The sequence below is a fragment of the Lepeophtheirus salmonis genome, chromosome 14, assembly GCF_016086655.4.
Source record: "Lepeophtheirus salmonis chromosome 14, UVic_Lsal_1.4, whole genome shotgun sequence".
In the NCBI taxonomy this organism is placed as follows: domain Eukaryota; kingdom Metazoa; phylum Arthropoda; class Copepoda; order Siphonostomatoida; family Caligidae; genus Lepeophtheirus; species Lepeophtheirus salmonis.
Window position 1 is genome coordinate 19,746,217 of NC_052144.2, and position 20,013 is coordinate 19,766,229.

A 20,013-nucleotide genomic window follows, 5' to 3' on the forward strand; every position below is an offset into this window, starting at 1 on the left:
ATATTAAATTCGAATTAAAGAACGGAATCAGGAAGGGGATTAGATTCCTGGGCTTTGGGGGGTAATTTTGTTTATGTTAATAACTTGATATTTTTCACAAAACAAGATTGATTCCCCGTGTCTCAAATTTTTTTTTAAGGTATCGATTGTGGACTCGAAAATGCCCCCAAAAAATATATAATACGGGTACATCCTAGTATATTTATATATAGGAAATTTTATTATTTCTATGAATAAATTTTGGCTATCATACAAAAATACAAATGGTTATCTTCTCTTTTGATAAAATATTAATAAGCAATATTATAATTCAGTATTGAATAAAATACTATTTAGATTTTGATGATATATAATCATTTTAAAATGGTGAAGACGGTGAGAGTCTGGGAGTACATAAGATATAAATGACAGTTGGTATGATTGATTTATTTGGCAAACTACCAGATGATTTCGGGCCTTTTTTCTGTTTGTTTTGGATGAAAGGTTGCGTGATGCACTAAAAGTAACGACGTGATATAGAATGTTTTCACTAACGTGACAAATTGCATCATGGACAGTCACACCACCTAGCTTTAGGTATACTTCCTTCTTAGCTACTAATATTCGCTGAATTTATTTTCTAAGAATCCTGTGAAGGCATCAAAAGATGAAATATATCAACCCGACTTGGGGCAAAAAAATAACACAACTTGAATTAGATCCCATTATTAGTACTGAATAACAAATTCAGAGCGCAATATATAGTTCAAATTTTTTAATTTACTTTACATTTACCTATTAAGAACTTAGTACTTCTTGAATTTAGGAAAGGTGATTTTTCCACTGGAAAAATTAGTAGTGGTTTAAAAATAGGCATATAATTTGAAATGATTGTTGTCCTTTATAGTAAATTTATTTTTCATCAATGTCGTCAAAGTTACTCTGGGTTATATTTTTATATAAAAAAAGTAAGATATTATCGATTTCTAAGTTAAAAGAGTGTAAGGATTTGACCACTTCATGATATACGTTTAAATTTTAACTGATGTGGGAGTTTCTGGAGAAATAGGGCTAGATTTAATGATGCTTTATATTTTTTTAAGGCTTTTTAAAGAATAGCTAATTATTGCCATTTGAGAGAGCAAAGATTTTAAGGACGGGTAAATAAAATAATATTTGATAAATGGTACCATCATATATACCAACTAATGATGTAATTATTAATTAATCTCGCCCTCAATTAAGGATCAAATATTTATAAAAATAAACAATACTTCAAGTACGCCTAAATTAAGAATACTAGCAACTATTCTCGATCCTGATAGATATTTTCACTTAGGAGTTTTCACTTTATGAGCATTAAAAGACAATTTTTAATATTTTTATTATAAACCTACTTTGAATTTGGTGATTGTTTTAAGGGGGAAAAATGACTCTAAACGATAAAAGTCCCATGACTATAATTCCAGATATTTCAAAATTCAGACGACCCAAGGAAAAACTGAGATCAGTTTTGGATTCTGCACTCATAAATAAATTCGATTTTGGTCTTCAATTCCTGTGTACAAAGTCCCCCCCCCCTAATTGTTCTCCTGTGTAATCTATCATATGTTATTATAATTTGTTGATAACGGAAAAGTAACTAGCATTTTTTTTTATTTGAATCGTTGCCATGTTTTTTGTTTTGTTTTTTGCATAATATACTAATTTTACTACCTATTCTGTCTCTGTATTGAATTCATCACATAGTGAGATTTTGATACAATGTATGTATTGAAATTTTGGGCATAATACTATAATTTTTTCCAACAAAAAAAAAATTATTTAATATAAGGTTATGTACAATGTTTTGAGCATTTTTCACTAGATGTCTTTAGTGAGCTATATCTCACGATTAATACATTACATGAAAAAATGCTTAAAGGTTAAGCATACACTTAAAAAAGTTCATCTACAGTTTTATATTTGGGAATTCAGTCGTGTGTAACAGTATTTCAAAATGAAAGTAAGAAAAAAGAGATAATTTGATATATTCTTCGGTATCACTACGAACAAGGGTTACAGAAGGAGCAGGTGGGCAAAAAAAAATTGTACTATTTATGGGCCCAATAGAGTATCGAATACAACAGCAAAGTGGTAGTTCCAACGATTCTGGTAATATGGACGTTGACAATAAAGATAAAATAATGGAAATCATCTATTTGGACCCGCATTTGAGCATTCTATTGCTCAGGAACTGAAGATTAGCCAGAAATCTGTTTGAACCATCGAAGTCGTATAATCCCATCTATATTAATTTTATTGTCAAAATAAAGCAAAACCACTCAGAACTTTTTACTTCGCCTATTACTTTTTATTGTAATAAACATTAAATATTTGGGTTAAAAAAAATCAAGGGGAACATTAACTTAAATCAAAAAAATTATATAAGGACATATAAACCTTGTTTATTTAGATATAAAGGCAAAATATCCTATGGCACAAGTACCTAATGCTATTTAATATAACACCCTTTTCAATGCGTCAGTATACAAATAGTGTATCGGAATACCGAACAACACTAGAGATCATTTTAAAATTTCGGATGTGTTTCAAGGACCCATTTTTAAGTCTCATATTAAGGAATAATATTAACTCTACCATCTACTATATTCTAATTTTGGAAACATAGAACAGTTTTACTTCGCCAAAACATAAATACCCGATATGTTTTGTTGTCAACTATCAATCCCTCTTTCTCTTTATGGCTATTTTATAATTAATTATTTTTGATAAATAAACGAAGTAATAAGTTTTACTATACTTAAGTTAACTCCGTTTCCATAAGGAAAGGACTGCCCATTTCTTGTCTATCTCTCGTCATATATATACATAAATTGGCCATTTTATCTCCATGAAAACTTTTTGCCGATAATATAGAAATACAAATGTATAGCTACATTTTTAATAAAATATTACTAAACAATAGTATAATAAAGTATTGAATAAAATACGTACTATCAAGGATTTTAATATTATGAAATATACATATATATGTAGGTATGTAATTTATTTAATAAAGTGTAGAGAAATAATATGAAAATGATAGTTTGGGAGTACCTTAGATATATTGGGTGGTCCATTGAAATCTGAACACTACTAATTCAATTATTATTGAATGTTGAGTGATTGAAATTAATTAATATTAAAGCATAAACAATTACTTACAAAACAAAACAAACCTGAGCTCTCTAGCTTACATACAAGTCGAGAAATTGACACTTGAACGTGATTGACAAATTTCCATTTGCGCACTCCAAGTAGTTGGGCGCTCCAGGAACATCTTATACGCCGTCAGCAAGTCCGAAACGTAGGAGAGGAAGAAGGGCTCTGTCAAAGGGGCCAAACTGAGCCCAGAGGAGCACAGGCCATCCTCTCAAGTCCTTGAGTTCCCATTCAAGAGATCCTTGGGTTTCACACTAGACTGTCTAGAGAGCTATCAAAAAAAGTTGATGGAAAGAGTCTGTTGAGGGAAATAGGCCACTTTTGACACCAGCAATAAATGAAACCCATCTCCTTCATTACAAAGCTCTTTTGATTGAGTCTTTTGAACTCTTTTTTGACACTTTTGGCCCACCACAGACCTGATGATAACCCTTTCGACTAAACTTTTTGGTTACATGTCGAGGGGAAGGACTGCAGTTTCTGTCATCCAAACACCGAGGCCCTCAATGCCACTGTCAGCAAGCACCGGGGCACCATGACAAATGAATATATCCACAGTGGGTGCCAGGCCTTCTGCCACTGCTATTGCCACTAAGGGTGGCTACATTAATTATTAATAGAGCTCTGACACACATCTATTTATAGTATTAATTTTCTTGAAATTCTATTGTTAATGAATGAGTTATATCTTGTTGAAATTTAAAATTCAAAGTGCTCAGATTTCAATGGATCACTCAGTATACAAATGTTTGTATGTTTGGGGCCTTTTTAACCATTCTTTTTTAAAGGAAAGGTTAAATGATAAAATAAAGGTAACGCAGTTATAGAAATCAATCTACTTTAGAATATATTCATTAATTTTACAATTAATAATTATTTAGGAAGTGAATTTTTTTATTGAGTATACCAGAATATCATGATTATTTCAGTTCATAGACAAATACAATAATGTTAGATAAGAGTTATGTTAAAGTGAGAACTTAATATGTACGCGTATGTATTTTAAATATATGTAGGAACTCATTTCCAATTGGTCTTCCTCTCTATGACGTATTAGAGTGAGATGTTACAATACTATGCCACAAACGGCTTGATAACAGATTTTTCCTTTTCTGTTAAGGACTTTGAGACCAAGCACTCTAGTATAATGATGATTAAGGAAATAACACAACCTGAGAAATAAAAAGAACACACATTACTTTTCTATCCTCTCTTGTGATTCACATAATGCAGTATTATTATTTAGCAAATTTATTTTTATAAAGTATTATAACACTTGCAAAAGAACAATATCTAACTATTATGTTTATGTATGTAGAATCCAATTAATGTATTGGTCTAGGATTCGGGCCAACAATACAGAGTATGCACCGGATGCAAATTTTCAGTCTTTACAAATGAATGCTATAACTTCAACCAAATTTATTTCCCGGGCAGATTGTTCGAATTTAATGAAAAAACAAATTAAGTTTTATGTTCATATATTAAAATGACTAATTTACTCAATGTAACCCCTCTCAGTCTCCATGACAAGTGTTAGCCTCCTTCTGAAAGAATGGCAGTACTTTTTATTAAGTTTACGTCCAGGGTGCCCCAGCACTCGTCAGCGGAGGCCCTCAACGGGTCGATACTAGGGTGGGTAATTTTATAGTCTTAGACTCAATGTGTGGCCAGGTAAATGTAAATGTTTTCTTTAGACATGGAATGAGATATGTCTACATGATGTCCATGTAGTCAGGCTCAGTGAGACAGTACCCAGTGGGGAACTAGATGAGGGGATCTATGCCGCCATTAGATCAGCTAAACACATTACACTGGCTGGTTTCTCAGTAGTTATAGAATCCTCTTCATTCCCTTGTCATTCCACCTGTTCCTCCTGTTCCTCTTAATGTCTCAGTCCCACTAATCACCACACGAAGGAGTCCTCAGATGTTAATTATGTTGTCTCTTTCCGTGCTCTTCTTAGACTGGAGAGAAAAATACAGACTGCAGAATCCTTTGTATTTCATACTTCTAAAACTTCATACCACGAAACAACTCAAGAAAGAAAGTTAACATTTTGTAAAGATTGAAAATCCATACCCGTACATAGATATTTGTATAAAAATTGTCAAAATACTAAATATTATAAGTAGCTATTCCCTGATTTCAAACTCTGCATCGTAGTAAAACATTTTCCTCACAATTGTAGCTGTCCTTGAATTCCTAAAATAGGTACCTCATTTTGTTGAAAAAATATTACCTAAAAATAAAATGTAGAAGGAACCCTGCATGTCTTGGACTTGGACGGTTTGTGATTGAGACTGTCCTCCTCTGGCAGTTGAAGAGCATTCGTCATCAGGAGGAAAGTACATTGACTTCCATTTTTCCATGAAGCCACTTTGAAGTATCTTTTTAATTCTTGAAAAGAAGGAACAGTTTTCTAATATTATCTACTCTTACAAAAGTATCCTAAACAATACTCACTGACTATCAAATTTTGGTAGCCACGGACTGTTTTTGGGAAAAGCAAGTGCAACCCTCTCCATAAAAAAATCCTCTTTAGCCAATGAAAACTCACATTTTTTTGTCTCGTTGTATCGCTTTTTCATCAGCATATCAAGACTCGATTTCCATTCAATATATGCATGTTTTTGACTAGCAACCATTTCGTACAACTCATTTCCTATGGGTGGAGTATGGAGGACCACTCCTTTGTATAAGTCCGTATACTTTTCCTCCGTTGATGACTTTTATATTTTAATTAGAAACAAAGATAAGTGTATATACATACGAATACCTCTAAATAGTTATCAATGATGGAGTCCTTAAGGATACCCCACGTCATTCCGTCGCTCTGTCCTCGATTAAGGAGATCCTCAACTGTAGATATGGGATTGTCAATTTCGGGAAATGTTAGAAAAGCCACTAGATTTCCAGAGTAGGTAGTAACGGTCACCATGACAAATAACCACCAAAAACCGACAATCACTCTACCAGAATCTGCTTCAGGCATCATTGTTCCTCCTTGTTGAAGAACTGCACCATAGCAATACCAAACGCAATTCCCTAATTTGTTTAATCCATTGAAACTATCTGAATTAACTTTATAGTAATAGCTCAAATGATGAATGATCCAAAGTGTGGGTCCAATACAAATAAGTGAAACCATAAGTAATGCCCAGACCTTCAATTGAAAAGTAAATCAAAAACAGTTTTGATATAGGTGGCTATATAATTAGTTGTATATACTTGTGGTGTAAAGGGTTTAATAAAGAGTGAGGCTCTTGATAATTGCTGTGGCCTTGCGATCATAAAGGTATATGGCTGTAAATCAAGGGATGTTGTAAAGTCAACGACATTTTGTCGTTCAGTGGATACTGTAAAAGCGGCAGCTGCAAAAGTTACTTCCTTATTCTGAACTTTTGCAATCATCCCATTAAATTTCCCGTCTTTTATTATTCCAAAGGCTCCATCGGCCGGCGGCACTACATTATAAGTAAAGTTAAGTTTCTTGGCTATTTCATCCACCATGGCAAAGAGAAGACCTGAGTAACCAATGACCTCTTCACGATCGTTTTTAATAAAGGTATGCCATGGGGGATACTACATAGATAGATGGTAATGTTAATGCTTAGTTAAAAATTTATGACACAGCTACTCACATCAATTGACGTAATCGTGATTGCCCGACCACGAAAGCCTCCCTTCACATGAGGAAACAAATTGTCATTCATTTTTAAACCATTGATAGGATTCCAGCTGCCTACGTCTAGTTGATTAACTCTACCTTCTTCTTTAATTTCTACAGCTGTCATGGACCATGCTGTACAGGCACTGCATTTCCCGTCTTTGCTTAACATGGATTTTATTCCTGACATGATTGCCGAATCTCTTTCTGCTTGTGAAGGTCTAATTAATTCCCACTCTTGAATACTTACAACAGAATAGTTTTTGTTTTCATTCTCTAATATTTTATTCATGGTTTGCAAATATATCCTAAGACTTTCCTCTAGAATGCACATGTCTCCATTCTATATTTGCAAATGGGAGATTTACCTTAAGATATATTATTATAACTTGCTTACAGGGCAGGATTCTTGAGTGGTAGATGTATTATAAACAAGAGCCACATTTGATCCATCCGGAACTGATAGTAGAATATCCATTAGCTGTGGAGCTGTTGTTTGGTTTAAATTACTCACTACCATTAGGAGTTCCGTATCGAGAGTTAGGAGAGAGGATTTAATTGCCTTACGTAAGTTAGAGTAGAAACTTAGTTTAGTTATTTTATCCCAAATGTGTCTTGTAAAAGGATAAATTATTAATTTATTATTAATCATTACTTACAGCTTGAAGAAAATCCTCGGCAAATTCGGCGCTTATAAATACAAGATACTTTCCTCCCAAGGAGTAGTTTATCATAGTATTTAGAGCTTCCTTAATTTTTCGACTTCGAAATGATTCCTGACTCAGCTCTTCTTTTGAACCAAGGACATAAGTAACGACAGCAGAATTATCTCTAATAGAGTTAATAATCTCCTCAGATACATCAAGTGCAATGGAGTCATCTTGTACGATGACGTAAGATTTCCAATGCATTGTTTCCGTTGCATTAAGATCTTTGATAAGCTGAATAGGGGCATTCAAAGGATTGGTAATAGGGATTAGCATTGAATTCTTGCCTGTAAATCGTTTACATCCCCGCTCTAAGAGATAAATAAATGAATTGTTAAAGTGCATCCTTAATAAAGGTAAAATAAATGTAGAGTTGTGAATCCTAGGCATTTTATTTCTCATGTGGGAGATATTTTATGTTGGCAATCTGAACATGATTTTTTTCCAAAGCTGCTATCAATATTCCTAAATTCGTGAGTATCTATGTTTAAAGTAGTAACCATGTGTGTGTGTGTGTGTGTAAGCTCATGAATGAAGAAGAGTTACATTTAAGATTTGTTGGAGAGTTATAGGTGTAAGTGCTTGTTGGACTCATAGTAGGATCGACATTTATAACCCTTGTATATGTCCTTGCTATATACAGAGTGGGAAGGCTCATTTTCTTCATCTCAAGGCTGCTCACAGCTCATTTAATGGAACGTTATGACAGCTAAGTTGGTCTCTCATAACTTTCTTCAAAATGTCAGCGTTATCACGTTAATTTTCGGGGAGTTTTTTAGCACACCGACAGATCATTGAATGACTCTGTCATCATTCATCAGCCCACGCACTCATGGTTAGAATCTATACTTATGTGTTCTCTCCTCAACAATGATGCTCTTTTCTCAAATATTCATCAAATTCTCATGGATACTAATTAATTTTCGACTTTTTTTTTTCTCATAACGGCGAACGGCAGTACTTAGCATTTACAAGTCTGAGTTAATATATAAACTACAGAGAAAGAAAAATATAGAAGCTACTGGGACCTTTTGAAGCATAATACCCCCGTTGTGTTTTCTCTACCTATATTACAATATTATATGAGAAAACAGAAAAAGAAAAGAAAACAGAAAATGGGAGAAAACGGTGAGTACCGAATGATGATTGTGACACGCAACCTTTCCTCCAAAATGAAATAGGAAAAGGCCCAAAATCAGTTGGTAGTTGGCACATTAATCCCCAGTATGGAATTATTATTCAATAATTATTGGAAATTGTTCGCAGCTTAAACAAGACAAATTTTAATTCAACCAATCAACGTTCAGAATATTGATTAGGAGAAAAAAGTATAAACATCGACACCTGAAAATAATATATATTGTATATTTAATTGTTAGCGAGGTAACGCCGTATCTTGTACGTAAAATGAATTGTTACGTCTAGAAACTGTAAGGTTAATTATTTGACCACCTTGAGTTCATTTCAAAATGTTGCATCCCTATTATTTATAATAAAAAACCTTTTAAATCAAATTATTTCCCTAAAACATACCAAAGTAAACAGCTGAAGGAAATGGAACAGTCTTTCCATGCCTTGTCACATCCATATATTGTTTTTCTATTGTATAAACGTACCTGTTATTCCAATGTAGATCAATCCTTCCTTGGTGTGTTTCTTATCCAGTTTGTGTGTCCTTTTGCAAGAGGTCAGGGAAATTAGGAGCATTGTATCTACATTACAAACATGAAATGATAATTAATTAATTTCATAATTTTACTAAAGTAATACATATATTGTGGTATGATTATGCATACTATTATTATATATTGTTTATTGCCTATGTTGTAGATAGTTTGAGTAATTTGGATACCTATTGTATATATACATACATATTTTTACTTCAAAAACAAGTAAGGGTTCCAGGTCATTGATTTCCATGAAAGCAATGACAAATCGAACAATGAAGCCAATACATACATAGCTATTAGTGTTGAGACTTGGTCCAAGACCGAATTTTTACTGTGTTCGATCTTGTGTGATTTTTCTAGACCAATTTGGACCGATGCTTCGGTCCAGACCTCGATCTCAGATCGTAGACCGAAATTTAATAGCTTTCAAATCGATTTACTCAGTCTCAATCTATGGCTCCCTTTTCTACCCCCTTTGAAAAAATGAGTTGTACAAACATGATTTATAACTAAAGAAGGGATTTATGACTAAAGATAAAACTAAGTTTACAAATTAGAAAAAGAAAAACGGTTGTTGTTTGTATTCTTTCTTCTTTTCTGTTCATTATTTAATAGGTCGTCGTGGTGTTCACTTCTCCCTCTGAAGTAAGGATTTTACTAGTGCCTACAATTGGTGTAAATTGTTTTAAAATGCATAATAATATAAATGTACATGAATTTCAATATAATTACAATATTTTCAGACTGGTCCAGAATTTTCAGACCAAAACACAACACTAATAGATATATTTCTATGAATATATTTTACTCTTTGAGATACAAGCCTTTTAAGTACTGACATCCATATAAACAAAAAGTAAAGCTCATACCATTGGATATTGTCTGTGTGATAGAGTTGTAAATGGTTAGTTGTATTGATCCAGATCCAAAAACAGTTGACTTAATTTCTTCGACAACTTCATTTGCAAGAGCCAAAAACTTGTCCTCATCTTTCGCCAAAAAGTTTGAGTCCAAAATTAATCCTATAAGAATATATATTGTTAAACTATTATTAGCCATTACCATATATTCATTTATACTAGAAGAAGTATCCGACATTACTTGACGATAAATTTTAGACTTAAAATATTTATCATATAATTTACATCTATTTTAGGTCTTTAAAAATTATGGTACTATTTTATGTAGGAATTTATAAAATATAGATATTTGTTTCAACAAAATTATCCTTATTAAAATTCTATTTTATTTTCCATTTACTCAAGGGATTAGATAAATTGTTTCCAACAGAAATTAGAAAGATACTCTAACCTTCCCAAAAAAAAAAAAAAAACACACAAAAGTAATTTATAATTGAGAGTACTCATTACAAAATTAAAGAAAAAAAAATGATAGATATGACAATTCAAATACAAATAATGTTATTTGCATGTAACTCAGCATTTATAAGAAAAAGAGTTATATGGCCTAAAAATACAGAAAAAAATGTGGTGTTCAATTTTTCGATTCGAGGGCTTAAACTATTTTTTTGGTATAAAAGGGGTTCAAGGGATACTCCAAAATACCCCACGTAACCCGAAGGATTGTGTGGTAATTTTTAATATAAGAAGGGTTCCCCGGATGAATTGGTGGGTGTTTTAAGCAATCCCATACTACCCCCAGGCCAATCTGAGGCAGAGAGTATTCAACCATATTTTAAGAGGCCCAAATCTATTTATACCCCCCCCCCTCTCCTTAACAATCCCCTCGATATATTTTTTGGAAGATTGGATTGAATTTAAAAATTGCAAGGAAATTGTATTGCACAATAATATTACTCACACTTGAAGGTACTCCTATGGAACTTGGGGGATGGAACAAACAAATATGTTTGGATATTTGCAATAATTAATATTAAGCGAATTTATAATGTCTAACTATTCATCATGAGGTTTGAAAAAAATACGGGCAATTTTCTCCAGGGCAGTCTCCCAGTAGCGTATATGTATATTGAGTTTTACAAGGAATTTAGTACAGATGAAAGTCATTTTGAAGGATTCATAGTAGCATTAATAAAAAATTAGAGTACATAAATGTCCATTGTCTTGCTTTGTCTCAACATATTTTCATATTCATATTAAATATTCAGTTGTACATTTAAAATTTATAGTTCAGTAAGCCCAGAACTTTTTTCCCATTTTCTACCAAGGCAGTTTATTTCTGCATATAATTGGAAATACTGATATCGAATAACTATAAATAATAGATGATTATTTCAAATGCCATACCTGAAGATACTTCTTCAAATGTCAAGGCAACAATGGACGATACATCTATTTACATACACATATACGCTGTATATATACTAGTGTTGAGGCACAGTCTGAGTTCGATATTTTCGAGGGTTGGGTTTAAGTGATGTTTTAGATCTCATACCGTGGACTGTTTTTTTTCGTCCTCACAATATGAAATAATTTTTTTATGCCATCGGTCCTATTTCTTCAATATGGAGTTTCTGACAGCAAGCCTGTGGTAAAACCTGCTCGGTCTCCTCTACGCAGTTACACAAGTTGTATACTCATTATACATGAAATTTTATATAATATTATACATGTTAAACTCTCCGCCTACATCTGTCATAATGTAATCAATTCTGTAGATTTGAAACTTATTAATTTTAAAGATTGTGAATTATGTTTTTATATTATTTCCTTAAGGGCAAGGTTAATAGAAATCCAAGTTCAGACCATCAAGTAATCGGCTTGCTAGAACTTTGCATTTGATGTATCGTACCGATTGCTGGGCAAGATAGACAGATTTTTACAAAACACGTAACCAGTCATATTCTAAGACGTCACTATTAAAGAGCGTGGTGGAAGTAAAACATCAGTTGTACACACGTTATGGCATGGCATAATCTTGTATTTCTATTAATCTTGCTTTAAGGCCCACCAGAGAGAAAAATTATTTTTAGAATGATGATTCAATTAATTATTTCTCTTCAAATAAATATATATATCTCTTAATCCTTATTTTATTTAAAACTGGGATTTATTTCTGGAATAAAACTATTTTCAAAAGAGAGCATCTTGACAATTAATTAAATGATTCACATATTATAAGAGTTATTTACTAATATTTTCATTCAACAGTTGAGACTTTCTCACTCTTGGTCTAATCATTATATACTTTTTTCCCCTATTGGAGGTAAAAGATAAAGATACGATATTAAAAAGAAACTGGGTTTTTGAATAGGGCTTAAAAAAGTGTAGATTTGTTTTTGTTAAAATAGAAAGATAAAATAAATTAAAATCCCTTCCTCTCTGGTAGATTAATATAACTCAATTGCAGATAATATGCATATAATTTTCCTTGTTGTAGCCCCCATCAATTATTTAAAAACTCAACTTTACCATCTTTGAAAATGATTATTTACTATATATAAATAAAGAACCCTAACTGATCGCGATTATAAATTATACAAACGATTAAACATTTATCAAAACTAAACAGATTTGTTACTGATATACCTTTGTTTTTTGTATATGTTAATCAGTCAATTAACTTTTATAAAATGTATTTTGTTAAAAAATACTCATTCTTTAATATTAATAATTAATTAAGTGTCTTTCTTGAAATCCATAACTCAAGCAAGTAATCAAAGTTATTTTCTAAAAGAAAACCTTATGCTATAAGAAAAATGTTACATTTACCGATCAACACATAACAAACTACAACCAGTTGGTAGGCATGTGGAAGTTACAAACAATTTTTTTAAATCTATTAAATAATTACGATTATTTGCTATTTCGAGCCAAAATGGTTCTTACATAATTATGTACAAAATATTCAAATGTTATTTTGACCCACACAACTCTAAATACGGAAAATAAAAGATGATAAAAATTTAAAATAAAGTCCTTGAGTTAAGAGCTATTTGGGAGGGATGGAAGTATACCTTTTTGTCATTTTATTGAATGATTCTTGAGGTTCATGAAAATTACTACATTCAACAGGAATATAGAATAATATTTTTGTAACTCATTGCATAATTATAGTTTATCATCTCATGTACATAATATATTCCATGGATACAAAAATGTAACCCGAGGCATAGGAAGTATAGACAAATGCTAACTGGGGAGGAGGCACTAAAATTGCGGTAAAAAAGGGAGCATCAACATAAAGTTCTAAAGTCACTTAATCCTTAAAATAAATATATTACAATTCTTATACCAAAATTTAAAAAAAATCTTCTCCACCTCTTAATTTATTCTATGGCCTTTTTTTAGAAAATAAATTATTTAAATTTTCTTTTAAACCTGTTGTACTTTTCCATTTTAATTTAATCCCTACAAGCGAATAATTTTTCATTGATCAAGACACTAATTCCTTGATGGAGGGGCTACAGACTCTACAGCTATCCCCCCCCCCTCCCGTACAGACGCCTCTGGTGTCGGTTTGAAGGGAGTGTCATAGGGCAAAATTGTCTTAGGTCCCCGCACTTCAACGGGTGAAATAACGTTAATAAAATATTTTTGTTAGAATTTGAAATACATTTGCATAATAAATCTAAAAAGTGAAATGCGACTAAGTTTTAAAGTGTTGAAAAAGAAAAGAAAACTCTATCTAAATAATGTTCCGAAACACTCTGTCAAACTCTGCATTAAAACAAAAACAATATTTCAGAATGTGATCAAGGAAGCCAATTTGGTTTGTAACGGATTTATGAATATTTATCAATGTGACTCAGGGGCTGTCGGAAAACTACTTACCAATTTCCAACGTCGTATTTTCAGGGGGTTGGGGGCTTATTTGACCCAAAACATAGTTTTGACGAGTAATAGCTTGAAGTGCAAGAATGAAAAGGATCCTCATGTCCTTCTCTTGTCTTGTGATGCTTTGCAATGATTGATTCTATCTAATACAATATAGATTTAGTCATAAATAAGGAAAACTAATTTGGCTTGTGAAGTGTTTGCTTTAGAGGAAGAAATGTGGATATAACATGAACATATCTCTTTTGTAACGTAATTTTCTCCCTCCTCCTTGTTATTTCCATAACTTTCTACTACGCCCTCGCCACATATTACCATTTTAATTATTCATTCTAATTGATTATCTCTATAGTAAGGCGGAATAAATACCAAAAGACGGCATGACATTTATTTTTGGTAAATATACATATTTATAAAGTAAAGCTTCTATCAAAATTTATTGATTGAATAACTCGTTAATTGCTAATGATATGTTGTTTTGGCTATAAGTAAGAATTTTTAAAGTTATAATATGTATAATCCTATTCTGTAGAAACTCAATCTTCATTTACTAAATAGCAAAAAATATTGTACATATATTGTGCTGGGTGCGGCCACGTAACTTCCTTTTTTTATCAAACCCGACAATGAGCCTGTAGTGTTGTGGTTTCATTCTAGAGGCGAGATTATAAGGTTTTCTCGAAAATACAGTCAGTCGCTATAATGCGTTGGAGTAGTGAGAAACATGCCTCGAAAATAGATATTGTCCAATATTGGTTTGACATAATATTTTATAAAAGTAAACTACTTTTAATGTAGCTCCCGAGTTTTTAATTACTTTTATTTTAAATATACAAAACACAATTTTTTTCAATCCCTTTTCATACTATAAAATTCCTAAATAATTTGAGCAAAAATAACCCCACGGATAAGAATGTTAGAGAGCTAAAACGCAGGCCATCAGATTTGGTGTCACGCAAGGATTTTTGATTAGTCAATTTGTTCGAATTAGGCCATCTATTCTGGAAAACCCAACATATTTAAGACCTTTGCAAAATCGCCCAAAACTAATTATTTAATCAAATAATCATACACAACTACAAAATAAGATATGTTACATCTTTTTATTCAAAATAATTATCTCTTTAAAGCCTCTCTTTGAAAAGTTATGAAAAAAGAGATGATAAAATGAAAAAAATAACTTGGTATTAAAATACCTAAGTTCAGCTTAAGAACAATGGGTGACGTCACCTATCTGATATTCAAATTAAACGTGTACTATCATCATGAGACAAAATTTTACTTTTTTGATTTATAGAAGTTTTAGAAAAATGAAATTATCTTGATGTACCCTGTATTAAATACATATGTATTTTTGCTAAACATAGAATAGGTAATATGCATACATGAATTTATTACTAAGTCCGCCTCATTTTGTATTAACGATCAAGTCATATGTATATGTACAGTCTCTTTATTCAGGTAACTTATAGAAAAAGATTAAGGAGAACATAATGAAATCAACAACTTGTACTTAGAAAGCTAGACTATTAACCTCGTACAATACTAATATCCACAAATTTCAATTTTTAAACTATTTTGTTTACGTTTTCATATAAACAAGCATATTATATTTCTGCCCTTTGTTTGTAAGACCTACTATCCACACGTACTTCAGTTTTTTGTCTTGCTTCCACAGAATAAATGACGTTTTTTAGATTTGCTTGCTTTGATAAATTAGTCATGAACTCTATTGTTAAACAAACAAATAACTTGACATAATCCCAAATTATTAGCTACTTAGTTAATATAAATAGCTTTTACAATCACAAAAAACGGTGGCTCTCCACATTTGGATACTAGGTTCTACAAACAGAGGGCAGACTTCTATAATAATATAGCGTGCCCCAGCGAATCGTGAATGAAACCTTGAAAGGTTTCGTTAGCTTACAAAATAATTTACTAATTCCCCCCCCCCCCCCTAATATCAAATGATCGAGCAATAAAAAAAAACAATTCATATAAAAAACATCTTCATCAGACCAAGGACAACTGAAATGGAGGCCAAAAGAAACCGTGTGTCAGATCTTCTTAACGCAGGAATGAGTAACGAAATAATCCCCCACATCGTTTTCTTCTCCAAGGGTATCATTAGCAAGATTAAAAAGCTGGAGGAGCCTTGAGAAGAAGCCTGGAAGTAACAAGACCTAAAAAACTCAAAATGGGTGTGAAAACCGATTTTTGCAAATATACACCTCCCTGAATAATAATTATAATTATCCGGCCAAAGAATACGAGCTACTAGCTAGAGAAAGACTAAGACGAAGTTGAGTCACCTGTTGACAAAAATCCTTTAATTTTATTACTCATTGTTATTTGAGACTTTATAAAATAAATGATAATTAAATTAAAAGTATTCTTGACTCAAAGTAGTTCTTCCAAGGATGAGTTGGGCAACCCAAGAAGTTAATTTCAATAATCTACTCTTTTCAAGAAAGAAGAAACGTATGATGTCTTTCCCGCTAGTAGTCCTAGAATTACAATTTGGATTTAGATCCCTTAAAACTAACCCATCCATCAGTTGGGATTTTAGTCTATTGGATCGAGAACATAGGTCGGAGGAGGTCTTCTTTAGTACAGGTGGTTTAAACATATTGATTTTTTGTTGTCAACGGATCTGATTGGCTAACTTCGTCTTGTGTTGGCGTTAAAATACCCTCGTTGATGTTTTTCAGTATGTATCTCCTCCACTAGCACATGCAAGTATTGATCAGGAGTCATGATCATGTTGTTGTCAACGATATTAGTTATGTTACCATTCTATAAAAAAGTATGGTTTTATTAATTAAAATTTATTAGGAAGATTTAAAGATCTGAAACTTCCCCCATTTTCAATGTTGATCAAACGAATATTTTCCCTCAACTGGATTTTTACTTACTTGTGACTGAGGAAAAAAGCCAATATGTTTTTCCTCCTTCGGAAGTTAGAGTTTGCCTTGGTACTTGGAAATCTTCTGGCTTGAAGTGTTTTTCATATAATACAGAGTATGGTGATGACCTCCAGAGTGAACCATTACCGTCTTTTTGTCTCAGAGCAATACGCCATTTACGACATATACCTCCATGTGAAGGAAATCGAAATGATCCTCCTCTCAAGCACCCAGGGACAACACAAGACGATGGTATATATATATAAATTATAATAATCACCAACTTACAAATATCACAATATTACAATTTGTAAAAATGAAATATTATTAATTAATAAGTAATATTAATATCAGTGAAACTATTAACTATAAATTTTATAAATTATTACTTTTTATTAATAGCTAAATAATACATTGTCGTCACATAACAGTTGACGTAATCTTCAGCAATACTAGTACCTTTAAGGAATGCATACAAGCGATAGTGAGTCAACCCCTTGTGGATAATTTATATATTTTTTTGTTTGCTCGTCCCCTATTAAAATAATTTAATGGGCCGCAGAACCTTTTAAATTAAATTTAATGAAAAAAAAACTTCATAAACTATTAATTATATATTTATTTCAAATTTAGGCCAGATATAAAAAAAGGTTGGTTATGTTATTTGTCAATTCAAATTTATTTTTTCTTTATTCATTTATTTGTATATTTACTTGTTTGTGTGCGTATGTATACGTGTAATGTGTATGAATAAAGACCTTGCAGGAAATATATATATATATATATAAAGTTCAAATCTAATTTTTCAAGTCCAATCCGGCAACCTGGTTCAGGGATGAACAGAGGATTTAAAAAAATCCTAAAAACAAATCTCTGTTTTCTCATTAAATTTTTTTCCCCCGAGAAGGATAATTTTGAAAAATTCCCCTTCCACAAGAGATGACCTCAAATATTTTCACACTTTTCTACGTATTATGTTCGTTTTAGGCGTTTTGAACGAATATTGTGACAATTTTGCTAATAAATACTACTTGAAGTGAGAGCGAGTGGTAGACCGCACTTTAAAATTAAGCGGGCAGCAATGCTATCCGGGGACCACAGGTTGGACATCCCTGCCTTAAAGGAGAAGGTGTGAGGTGATATGTCGGAGGAATGCCTGAAGATGTCCTGCAAGGGCTTCTGGCCTAAGATTGAGGCCATAATTAAGGCAAAGGATGGCTACTTTGAGATTTAATTGTTTATATAAAGTAAAAAAAAATATATTTAGTCTCTTTGTCTTTCACTTTGTACTTTTTGAGAATCTTTATGAAGTTCACCAGTGGAAAATTTGTTCATGATTCTCAGGCACACACCGTATACATAATATGTTACGTACAATTAAAACTATTATAAACAAAATGTATAAGCTGGATACAAAAAATTGAAATTCTATCTGATCTTGTTTTTTTCTTTTTTTTTACTTTTTGGAAGAAATTACTATTTAATGAGTATTTTGCGGCCCATACTAAATTTAATATACTAACAGCAAATATAAACACGCAAATACATAATAAATGCGTTGTTTTAATAGATCAAAAGGGATTGATAGCATTAATCCACAATTGGTTATTAAAATCATGTATTTATTTAAAGAATAGTCAGACATAGAAGTTGTAAATTGTACAGGCTACAACTTGAACAGAAATAGTAACTTTTACAAGACATGCATAACCATCTAGCTGCAATGTCAAACTCTATACAATAGATATATATACATTTTACTTTATTTAAAACTGCATGAAACGGCAAAATGCCTAAACTACCGAAAATGGCTGGGCCGTAATTTTGACTACCAAGGCATAAATATAATTTATTTTGAAAAAGGTATTTTAACATAATTGATGCGATCACTTAAATAAGATTACAACATATTAGAGCTACAATGGCTAACCCTCTTTTAAGAAGGTAAATACATCCAATATGGAGCTGCAACACTTTTTTTGAATTCAAAATCTTGAAATTACTTTCTTTCCATGTTTATTAATTTTCTTCAAGAAGTATTGAATTATCTTACATTTTTAAACCCTTTCCATATAATGAAAGTTATTTGTGATTAATTTATAAGATAGATATTGCTAAACAATTAAATATTCAGTCAGATGTTATTGTTTGAAGTCAAAACGATGATGAGAAACAAGTTGGTACACAAAAGCTAGTGCAGCTTGTGACCTAATCCCTAGTGTATCAACGTGTGCAAGATATGTCTCTACTTAACCCATCTCATGCAAAAAAAATGTCAAAATTAAAATTTATTTCGCAACTAAAATATTGTTAACTAGGGTATGAAATGGATGCCAAAAGTTACATATTTTTGCAATTTGCAAAAAAAAATCACGTATCAATATCCCTTCTATAAACTGAATAATATGCCAAAAAGTTAATTCCGTGCCAACTATTCCTTCTCTTCTCTACATATCAAATAAAACTAGCTAAGGCCAAGTTGACTAATAAACATAAATATTATGAATATAATTATACTCAAAATGACTTATTGGCCTTTCTGTTGTTAATGTAAAATGTTGGCTATGCTATTGGCCGTTCAATAATAAAAACTACATGAAATGTAGTCTCAATTAAATTTAATGCTAGAGTTTCATAGCATTATAATTATGTTATTTTTGTATACATTTCGTAATATTTTTTTAAAGATAATAATATCCAGGTGAATGTATTCCTGATAACTTATCAGCTGAACAAAAAAGGACGGATAAATAACTATTTAGAGATTAGAAAAAAAGGGTTGTCGTGTACACGGCCGTTACCACAGGGGGGACAACCCTCCCCCCTTGAAGTTTTTCAAGTGTGCCACTCTCAAAAAATAGGAAATCAAATGGAAAATTTGAACTTATATAAATTGTATATATTCATCCAAAATATTCCGATAAAAGAAACGCGATAACTCATTTTCATGTTATATGTACTCTTAGACACTAACTGTCCAAAAATAAGCAATGAATCAATATATCTTTCGGTTTTTTTTTGGTTTTTTTTTCACTTTGCACTTGCGCGATCCTTCTCTCTCTATTAGTTCATCTCTTTTTCTTATTATTTAATATAAATTAGAGTCTTACTTGTTAT

At 31.8% G+C, this 20,013-nt stretch overlaps 1 protein-coding gene across 2 annotated transcripts; it reads right to left on the reverse strand.

The window, feature by feature from the left end:
• Positions 1-4,059: 4,059 nt before the first annotated feature.
• Ir93a (Ionotropic receptor 93a) lies at positions 4,060-14,288 on the reverse strand. Of its 2 annotated transcripts, none has more exons than XM_040725259.2 (11): positions 13,985-14,288; positions 10,100-10,252; positions 9,177-9,272; positions 7,513-7,871; positions 7,251-7,415; positions 6,828-7,196; positions 6,415-6,768; positions 5,963-6,349; positions 5,650-5,912; positions 5,426-5,583; positions 4,060-4,355 (listed from the first exon to the last, which is right to left on the reverse strand). In XM_040725259.2, exons 1-11 carry the CDS (start codon positions 14,085-14,087, stop codon positions 4,258-4,260), a joined length of 2,505 nt encoding a protein of 834 aa, XP_040581193.1. In that variant the 5' UTR covers positions 14,088-14,288; the 3' UTR covers positions 4,060-4,257. The 2 variants fall into 2 exon arrangements, with proteins under 2 accessions (XP_040581193.1, XP_071749474.1); XM_071893373.1 differs by having other exon boundaries at positions 9,177-9,894; positions 9,963-10,252; positions 13,985-14,132.
• Positions 14,289-20,013: the final 5,725 nt, after the last annotated feature.